Source organism: Oncorhynchus keta, chromosome 19 (assembly GCF_023373465.1).
Source record: "Oncorhynchus keta strain PuntledgeMale-10-30-2019 chromosome 19, Oket_V2, whole genome shotgun sequence".
Lineage (NCBI taxonomy): Eukaryota > Metazoa > Chordata > Actinopteri > Salmoniformes > Salmonidae > Oncorhynchus > Oncorhynchus keta.
The window spans coordinates 24,515,461-24,526,948 of record NC_068439.1 but is presented as its reverse complement, the minus strand read 5'-3'; the positions used below and the strand labels follow the sequence as shown (position 1 = coordinate 24,526,948).

Sequence of the window (11,488 nt, the reverse complement as noted above, 5' to 3'; positions counted from 1 at the left end):
GAAAAGATTGTTAAACTTTCCTGAGGGGTGATGTGGTATAGGAAGGGAGAGACAACATTAAGTACAGATGGTATACTGCAGAACAGGAGCTTCTAGAAAGCAGAACGGTAGATTGCCATGGTCGATTGCCAGGAAAGGCAGAGCTTCAGCATCATAGTCCCAATAATATGTCTACTAATACTAATGGTATTTTTTACAATATCTTTCAGCTGAACATACTTTACTATATGAAGAAATATATTTAATACATTTAGGAACAAGTGACAAATGTTAGCAAGCAGTATTTTTACTGTAAAACATTTTATTCCAACTGACTGCTCAGTATGTACAGGAGAACATTTGTACATAAATAGGCAAGTTATAAACATCAGCGGTTCGCTGGTACAAAATTAAAAAATAACATATTATACATTATCTACATGTGTCACTTGTTTTGCACAACATTGTCTATAATGGATTGTCCAAATCCATTCACACACATTATCCGAGTTGTATTGCGCATGCAATTGCTGAGGGGCAGACTTGTCAGTGGAAAGTAAGTGGCATTTTGTACAACACTGGAGAGAACTGAGGGGGTGAACTCATGAGGAACACAGCGAGGAGGATTCTAGGACAGGGCTTCGTACGGTCAGATGGCAGTTGGTGGTATTTAAAACTATCGGGATCATCTGTTGCAGAATGTCCCCTTTGAGTTATTGCAGTGTAAACCAAGGATTACCCACAATCACACAGGGATAGAACCAAAAACAGACAACCCAATTCTTACTCGTCCTCATCAGATTCCAAACATTTGAATTCATGGCACACACATTGACGTTCTGAAATGTGGTAATAGACTGTATAGACAAATACATGTTATGGGTATCAAAATACTGTCCATGGCGCGTCATGATGTCTATGTGTGTTTCCAGTACATGTCATGGTACACATCCCTCTGATGAGAACTTTGTATTCTATTTACCTTAATAGCCGATGCATCGCGGTCCACTGATCTGAACAACAAAAGCTATGCTTCTTTGTCTCTCAACAAGAATAGTGCTTGGAGGTTTGTTGGCAGAAAAGTAGTTGTGAACACCTTGTAGATTACATTTTTTTTTAGATTTTAAAAACACATTATGTAAGACATTGCTCAGTAAGACAACATTTCTGAACACACTGGGTCAGTCAGTGTTACACCTATGACAAGGTCCTTACCCCTTTTGCTCAAGTCGATAAAGCATTTCAGATGCTGCAATGACAATTGTATTGCAGGCCCCTTCTGAAAAAAAGAATAAGTTAATGCATGTTATAACACTCACATATACAACCACACAGACATACAGTACAACATCACACAACAACACTCTTGTCACAAGTCCTATGCACCATATCCAACTCTCAAACGCAGTTTCATTCACAAACAGAAATATCTAGATAATATCGCTATGACAGCATTGTAGAGCCATCAGAAATAACTCACATTTGGTCTCCGAACTCGAGCCAAAAATATTTAAACGAGTGTAATAACTTACTAATACAATATGAATTCAGTTGATCTGGGGAATTTGATCATTAATAGTATTTGCTGATTATAGTTTGTTTTATCCAAGTATTTTCTTTAATCAGAGAGTACTGAGAGAGATAGTATTGGATAGTCATATTAGATTAGGCAAATTATCAAACACAGTCGTTTCCAGACCATCTGGAAGCCTCAGGAATTCATTTTAGAATCAAATACAAATTCAAATACAAATTGACAATATCAAAAAACTGCCGCAGGTATATTTTCTTGTATACAACAAACCACGATCATTACTGTATCAATCCAAATCCACCACTGACACTGGCTACTACTATCACTTATTCAATACTCAGCGTACTGGCTCCCTCTGGTGCACTGACTGGGTATTGAAGGTGAGTGGTGTCAATCACATAACTAAGGGAGAAAACAGAGCAATCACGTTCATTGGTAAACACTCTTAGATCACTCAATTAGGTCACACACTGGAATTTCATATTAAGCCAAGTGCAAAATAATGGTTCTGAAATTAAAGCGATTCATACTTTCTCAGCAATAATAACAACAATCAAAAAGTAAGGAACCCTTAACAAATAAAGCTAACATGTGAGAATGAAGTCCTTTGGCATAAAAACAAACCCTTTGTTTCCAGAGAGGGCCTGGTGTGGTTTTCACACCTAGTTTAGGGTGCAGCAGAGGGCCTTGTTTTATTGGTCCACAGTCAGTTACTGACAAATGAAAGTGACTGAGAGATGAGATATCGTCAGCTATTGATTAAAAATGAACGACATTGTAAGGTACAAACCAGTGGACCTTGCAACCCTTCAATTCCAGGAGTGAATGTGTGCGTCCCAAATTCCCCCATAGGGCTCTGGTGAAAAGTAGTGCACATTGTAGGGAACATAGTGCCATTTGGGATGCAGTAAGACCTGTCCTATAGTTGGTTAATAAACGTGAACTGTTCCAGACGGTGGACAGGACAGACACAAACACATTCATTATGGTTAGTCTCACAGGGCCCTACAAAAAAAACATTGCTCTGCAGTCCCAAAAGCACCTCCAAAACCACAGCAGTGCTTCTCAAACCCATATGGCTACGGTCAAAAACGGGTGCACTATGAAGGGCATAGGGTGCCATTTTGGACAAAAACCTGCTTTTTGGGACCCACTGTGTGTCCTGGTGATGGGACATACTGTATAAAATCCTATATGGATCTATGGGTCACCCACTGGGACCAATATCATAAAACAAACTGTGCGAAATAAAGGCAGGCCGTTGTCAGTGCAATATGCAAAGTCTAACTTAGTTAAAACACAAACAATACACGCACGATTAGCAAGAACTAACAGGGAGGAAAGCAGGGAGCCATAGAAAATGGCTGTTTCAGCAGCATTAGAGGATGCTTCCCAAATGGCACCCTATTCCCTATACAGTCCTACTGACCCTGGTCAAAAGCAGTGTACTATATAGGGAAAGGGTACCATTTGGGATGCACACTAAGTCTCTGACCTTCTCCAGGAATGGCTCTCTATGGAGTGGGATTTATAGGAGTCAGGACAACATTGTTATCACAACAGCCAAGTAACAGCTGGATTCCAACCGCTAAACCTTAACAGTAAATCTGCACCACAACACAGACAGTAAAACTTCCAAGAGATACTCTATCAGAGATATTCCTCAAGAAGCAATACAGCTGCTACTACTAGACAATTCTTCCTTTTTTACTTCAGTTAATACATTAGTTTACCTCCATAAAACCCTGTAATAACCAAGTAGCAACTCTGATCCTCTCCAGACAAGGTTCATGGTCAGAGTGACTATTTCCCCAGAGTACGTTGGACAACCTGGACTGGTCTAGACTTGACAAACATCTAAAGGGCTCTACGCTGTCAACGCAAATGATGGACCTACGTCAGCTCCGTTTGCGTATGCAGAGCCCTTAACAAGCGTAGTGGTTATCTCCATAGTAACCTTGAACCAACGGAACCTCAACAACCTACTCTATTTAGACACCTCTTAGGTAAAGGAGGTGGATCACCAACATTTAGAAAGTGCAAAGGTTAAGCATTATGGATTGTTGCAAACAAAAAACCTGCTGTGGTAGTTAGAATACTTTACAAGAAGGAATGGTTATTAGGATATCATTTTCCAAAGACAGAAGATCCAGTTGTTTGTGGTTGGTAGATTTTTTAAACACTGAATGGTAGTTTGGTTGACCATCATCGTTGCGTTTACAACCTCTCAGGCATGTCAGAATGATGGTGGGTCTTCGCAGGTCCAATTTTGTTCTGGCCATCTCATCAAAGTACCGTGGCACTTCAAGGACCGTAGACTTGAATTGTTCAATTAATTACAGGTTGCTGTGGTTTGTCTTTACTGTAAAAAAAAAATTAGGAGTCCCCCCCCACAAATAGAACAGAAAGCATTCAACCGTCTGTAGAGATGGCCATGAAAGCATTCCCCTTTACAACACTGAAATCCCAGAGGACATCGGCACATAGAACCTCAAATTAGCTTTCGGTTCAGGATGTGGTTTCACTGGCTTGACACTTGACAGAGTCTGTGGACATCGCCAACTGGTGGAGAGCCCAAGGAAGTGTGTGTCTTTGACACACAGAAGTGAGGTCTGCATTGAGAGGTCCCTTGTAAGCAAAGGGAGCTCTAGCAAACATAGCAGTGGCTGAATAGAGACACTAGGGGGCACTCTTCCACATTCATCCATCCACAAATGTCTAGACGTCTAGGACCGGGACACCATCTTCTTCTCTTCTTCTATTTGACTCTGTTTGTTTTCCTTCAAATACTACATGCAGTTAACTGCCACCCATTGCCGTCTCTGCTTGTGTAACTGGTGGGATGTGAACTCCGGTCTATCGGACATGTCCCTCCCTTCCCCTTTCCTCTCTCCTCTCTTGTGTGTCTGTTCGTCAGTGAGTCTGTCCGTGTAGCAGAGTCAACTCTTCAGAGAGTGGCCAGTATACGTGAGAAGGAGATGACTACAGAGAGTGTGGTCTGGCCCACTCCAAACACCAGGGCCTGGAGGGGGGCCATGTCCTTCCCTGCCACACGATACACCCCTGCCACGGCCGCACCTGGAAAGAGACACACACATATAGATTATATGACATTGATATGACTATAAATATGGCATACAATGGGCCTGCAGACACATACCGGCAGCCAGTCAAGGCTTGTCAACTGTGGCACAGACTGTTCAATAGCATTTTAGTACCAATAAGAATACCCTCAAAAAAGCTCTTTCCATGAAATAGACTGACCAGGTGAATCTAGGTGAAAGCTATGATCCCTTATTGATGTCACTTGTTAAATCCACTTCAATCAGTGTAGATGAAGGGGAGGAGACAGGTTAAAGAAGGGTTTTTAAGCCTTGAGATATTTGAGACATGGATTGTGTATGTGTGCCATTCAGAGGGTGAATTGGCAAGACAAAAGATTTGAGTGCCTTTGAACAGGGTAAGGTAGTAGGTGCCAGGCACTCCGGTTTGAGTGTCAAGAACAGCAACGCTGCTGGTTTTTTTTACGCTCAACAGTTTCCCGTGTGTATCAAGCATGATCAACCACCCAAAGGACATCCAGCCAACATGGGCCAGCATTCCTGTGGAACGCTTTCAACACCTTTTAGAGTCCATGCCCCAAGGAACTGAGGCTGTTCTGAGGGCAAAAGGGGGTTCGACTCAACATTAGGAAGGTGTTCCTAATGTCTTGTGCACTCAAGTGTATGATCTCTCCTCATCCTTCCCTCGTATCGTCATAGTTCCCTACTGGAATCTAAAGTTGTCTCCAAAGAACCTCCTGCATGGGCAGATGTAATACCGTTAAAAGATGTCCCTTTTAAAGCTGGTCGCATTAATACGTGTGATTGAGTGCCTGACCCCATACTGTTTACTTGCCACTCTGGATGCATCCCAAATGGCACCCGATTCCCTTCATAGAGCACTAGTGCACTATGTACTGTAGGGATTAGGGTGCCATTTGGGATGCATAACTCTCTCTCTCCCGACAATTTAGTCATGCTTCTCTCACAATACGCCAACCGCCTGTATTGAAGAAGGTCTCTTGAAGAAGGTCTCAAAAGTACAACTGTCTGAGTGCAACTATAAAAAAAATCTTATCTCAAAGGCAAGATACAAATCTTAATTTAAGTCAACATGGTAAAGAAAAGACAAGGGAGCGATAACCTATAAACTGGCTCAAAGTTGTTGACGTCTGACTTTTGCCAGTCGACCAGTGAATAACCCCACCTTCCCTCCCTCTTGACAGAGTGTTACTGGCTGGCTGCTGCTAGACGGTGCTAGCTCTTAGCTGTTTCAGCGTACACACAGGGCAAATTCACAGGCAATAGTCTGCTCTCTCTCTCAACGAGCTTCCACATTAATAATAAAGTGGTCTGTCTATTTTTGGCTTGGCTTGCCTCTCTGTGATGGAGTGTGATTCACCCAGCCCTGTCCTCAGGAGCTCCTGCCCTGTCATACCCTACGTACTGCAGCTCACAGACTCACAGGCTGCGTCCCAAATGGCACCCTATTACCTATACAATGCACTGCTTTGACCAGAGCCCTATGGGTGCACTATGTGGGGTAGAAGGTGCCATTTGGGACATGTAAAAAGGCCGGTCTATTTCCACAGAAAGATACAGTACTATGTACCACTCTCTGATATACTTAGCTACTGGACTGGAAGATGATACATCAGAGTAGGGAGGATGATATTTGGGGTAAAAATGTTGAGCATGTGTACAGAGGACAATGGGATAGAGACAGACGGACAGAAGAACAGACAGACAGACAGACAGACAGACAGACAGACAGACAGACAGACAGACAGACAGACAGACAGACAGACAGACAGACAGGACAATACACACAGACAGAGAGACAAACACACACACACACACAAAGTGGGCGGTGACTTACTGGTGATGACCCCACCGGCCAAGGAGGCCAGGAAGCCCACGCTGACCAGGACCAGGGTGATGAGGCGACCCCTCTTGTGGCGCTGCAGCATGACTAACATGAGCAGGCCCATTGCCCCGTGGACGAAGAGCGAGGAGAAAAGACACCACAGGAACACCCAGTACCACATCTCTGAGAAGAGGGTAGGAAAGAACACATGCAGTCGAGTGGTTATACACAGGGAACAACACGCATCGAATAGAGTGGTTATACACAGGGAACAACACGCATCGAATAGAGTGGTTATACACAGGGAAATAACACGCATCGAATAGAGTGGTTATACACAGGGAACAACACGCATCGAATAGAGTGGTTATACACAGGGAACAACACGCATCGAATAGAGTGGTTATACACAGGGAACAACACGCATCGAATAGAGTGGTTATACACAGGGAACAACACGCATCTAATAGAGTGGTTATACACAGGGAACAACACGCATCGAATAGAGTGGTTATACACAGGGAACAACACGCATCGAATAGAGTGGTTATACACAGGGAAATAACACGCATCTAAAAGAGTGGTTATACACAGGGAACAACACGCATCGAATAGAGTGGTTATACACAGGGAAATAACACGCATCGAATAGAGTGGTTATACACAGGGAAATAACACGCATCGAATAGAGTGGTTATACACAGGGAAATAACACGCATCGAATAGAGTGGTTATACACAGGGAACAACACGCATCTAAAAGAGTGGTTATACACAGGGAACAACACGCATCGAATAGAGTGGTTATACACAGGGAAATAACACGCATCGAATAGAGTGGTTATACACAGGGAACAACACGCATCTAAAAGAGTGGTTATACACAGGGAACAACACGCATCGAATAGAGTGGTTATACACAGGGAACAACACGCATCGAATAGAGTGGTTATACACAGGGAACAACACGCATCGAATAGAGTGGTTATACACAGGGAACAACACGCATCGAATAGAGTGGTTATACACAGGGAACAACACGCATCGAATAGAGTGGTTATACACAGGGAACAACACGCATCGAATAGAGTGGTTATACACAGGGAACAACACGCATCGAATAGAGTGGTTATACACAGGGAACAACACGCATCTAATAGAGTGGTTATACACAGGGAACAACACGCATCGAATAGAGTGGTTATACACAGGGAACAACACGCATCGCATAGAGTGGTTATACACAGGGAACAACACGCATCGAATAGAGTGGTTATACACAGGGGAACAACACGCATCGAATAGAGTGGTTATACACAGGGGAACAACACGCATCGAATAGAGTGGTTATACACAGGGAAATAACACGCATCTAAAAGAGTGGTTATACACAGGGAACAACACGCATCGAATAGAGTGGTTATACACAGGGAACAACACGCATCGCATAGAGTGGTTATACACAGGGAAATAACACGCATCTAAAAGAGTGGTTATACACAGGGAACAACACGCATCCAATAGAGTGGTTATACACAGGGAAACAACACGCATCCAATAGAGTGGTTATACACAGGGAAATAACACGCATCGAATAGAGTGGTTATACACAGGGAAACAACACGCATCCAATAGAGTGGTTATACACAGGGAAATAACACGCATCGAATAGAGTGGTTATACACAGGGAAATAACACGCATCGAATAGAGTGGTTATACACAGGGAACAACACGCATCGCATAGAGTGGTTATACACAGGGAACAACACGCATCGAATAGAGTGGTTATACACAGGGAAACAACACGCATCGAATAGAGTGGTTATACACAGGGAAACAACACGCATCTAATAGAGTGGTTATACACAGGGAAATAACACGCATCGAATAGAGTGGTTATACACAGGGAAACAACACGCATCGAATAGAGTGGTTATACACAGGGAAACAACACGCATCGAATAGAGTGGTTATACACAGGGAAACAACACGCATCGAATAGAGTGGTTATACACAGGGAAATAACACGCATCGAATAGAGTGGTTATACACAGGGAAACAACACGCATCGAATAGAGTGGTTATACACAGGGAACAACACGCATCGAATAGAGTGGTTATACACAGGGAACAACACGCATCGAATAGAGTGGTTATACACAGGGAACAACACGCATCGAATAGAGTGGTTATACACAGGGAAATAACACACATCGAATAGAGTGGTTATACACAGGGAAATAACACGCATCTAAAAGAGTGGTTATACACAGGGAACAACACGCATCGAATAGAGTGGTTATACACAGGGAAATAACACGCATCTAAAAGAGTGGTTATACACAGGGAACAACACGCATCGAATAGAGTGGTTATACACAGGGAACAACACGCATCGCATAGAGTGGTTATACACAGGGAAATAACACGCATCTAAAAGAGTGGTTGTATACACAGGGAACAACACGCATCCAATAGAGTGGTTATACACAGGGAAACAACACGCATCCAATAGAGTGGTTATACACAGGGAAATAACACGCATCGAATAGAGTGGTTATACACAGGGAAACAACACGCATCCAATAGAGTGGTTATACACAGGGAAATAACACGCATCGAATAGAGTGGTTATACACAGGGAAATAACACGCATCGAATAGAGTGGTTATACACAGGGAACAACACGCATCGCATAGAGTGGTTATACACAGGGAACAACACGCATCGAATAGAGTGGTTATACACAGGGAAACAACACGCATCGAATAGAGTGGTTATACACAGGGAAACAACACGCATCTAATAGAGTGGTTATACACAGGGAAATAACACGCATCGAATAGAGTGGTTATACACAGGGAAACAACACGCATCGAATAGAGTGGTTATACACAGGGAAACAACACGCATCGAATAGAGTGGTTATACACAGGGAAACAACACGCATCGAATAGAGTGGTTATACACAGGGAAATAACACGCATCGAATAGAGTGGTTATACACAGGGAAACAACACGCATCGAATAGAGTGGTTATACACAGGGAACAACACGCATCGAATAGAGTGGTTATACACAGGGAACAACACGCATCGAATAGAGTGGTTATACACAGGGAACAACACGCATCGAATAGAGTGGTTATACACAGGGAAATAACACGCATCGAATAGAGTGGTTATACACAGGGAAATAACACGCATCTAAAAGAGTGGTTATACACAGGGAACAACACGCATCGAATAGAGTGGTTATACACAGGGAAATAACACGCATCTAAAAGAGTGGTTATACACAGGGAACAACACGCATCGAATAGAGTGGTTATACACAGGGAAATAACACGCATCTAAAAGAGTGGTTATACACAGGGAACAACACGCATCGAATAGAGTGGTTATACACAGGGAAACAACACGCATCGAATAGAGTGGTTATACACAGGGAACAACACGCATCGAATAGAGTGGTTATACACAGGGAACAACACGCATCGAATAGAGTGGTTATACACAGGGAAATAACACGCATCGAATAGTGTGGTTATACACAGGGAACAACACGCATCGAATAGAGTGGTTATACACAGGGAACAACACGCATCGAATAGAGTGGTTATACACAGGGAACAACACGCATCGAATAGAGTGGTTATACACAGGGAAACAACACACATCTAATAGAGTGGTTATACACAGGGAAACAACACGCATCGAATAGAGTGGTTATACACAGGGAACAACACGCATCGAATAGAGTGGTTATACACAGGGAACAACACGCATCGAATAGAGTGGTTATACACAGGAAACACCACGCATCGAATAGAGTGGTTATACACAGGGAAACAACATGCATCGAATAGAGTGGTTATACACAGGGAAACAACACGCATCGAATAGAGTGGTTATATACAGGGAAATAACACGCATCGCATAGAGTGGTTATACACAGGGAACAACACGCATCGAATAGAGTGGTTATACACAGGGAAATAACACGCATCGCATAGAGTGGTTATACACAGGGAACAACACGCATCGAATAGAGTGGTTATACACAGGGAAACAACACGCATCTAATAGAGTGGTTATACACAGGGAAATAACACGCATCGCATAGAGTGGTTATACACAGGGAACAACACGCATCGAATAGAGCGGTTATACACAGGGAAACAACACGCATCGAATAGAGTGGTTATACACAGGGAAACAACACGCATCGAATAGAGTGGTTATACACAGGGAAACAACACGCATCGAATAGAGTGGTTATACACAGGGAAACAACACGCATCGAATAGAGTGGTTATACACAGGGAAACAACCACGCATCGAATAGAGTGGTTATACACAGGGAAACAACACGCATCGAATAGAGTGGTTATACACAGGGAAACAACACGCATCTAATAGAGTGGTTATACACAGGGAAATAACACGCATCGAATAGAGTGGTTATACACAGGGAAATAACACGCATCTAACAGAGTGGTTATACACAGGGAAATAACACGCATCGAATAGAGTGGTTATACACAGGGAAACAACACGCATCGAATAGAGTGGTTATACACAGGGAAACAACACGCATCGAATAGAGTGGTTATACACAGGGAAACAACACGCATCGAATAGAGTGGTTATACACAGGGAAACAACACGCATCGAATAGAGTGGTTATACACAGGGAAACAACACGCATCAAATAGAGTGGTTATACACAGGGAAATAACACGCATCGCATAGAGTGGTTATACACAGGGAACAACACGCATCGAATAGAGTGGTTATACACAGGGAAATAACACGCATCGAATAGAGTGGTTATACACAGGGAAACAACACGCATCGAATAGAGTGGTTATACACAGGGAAACAACACGCATCCAATAGAGTGGTTATACACAGGGAAATAACACGCATCGCATAGAGTGGTTATACACAGGGAACAACACGCATCAAATAGAGTGGTTATACACAGGGAAACAACACACATCTAATAGAGTGGTTATACACAGGGAAACAACACGCATCGCATAGAGTGGTTATACACAGGGAA

The 11,488-nt window shown here is 42.9% G+C and overlaps 1 protein-coding gene across 1 annotated transcript in view; it reads right to left on the bottom strand.

Moving 5' to 3' along the window:
• Positions 1-281: 281 nt before the first annotated feature.
• tmem170b (transmembrane protein 170B) overlaps positions 282-11,488 on the bottom strand; it is a 20,244-nt gene continuing 9,037 nt past the window's right edge. Inside the window, exons 2-3 of the mRNA XM_052470072.1 lie at positions 6,434-6,604; positions 282-4,591 (exon numbers count right to left, since the gene is read on the bottom strand). Coding sequence (XP_052326032.1) covers positions 4,461-4,591; positions 6,434-6,604 — 302 coding nt within the window. The 3' untranslated portion in view covers positions 282-4,460. The remainder of the gene's footprint in view (positions 4,592-6,433; positions 6,605-11,488) is intronic.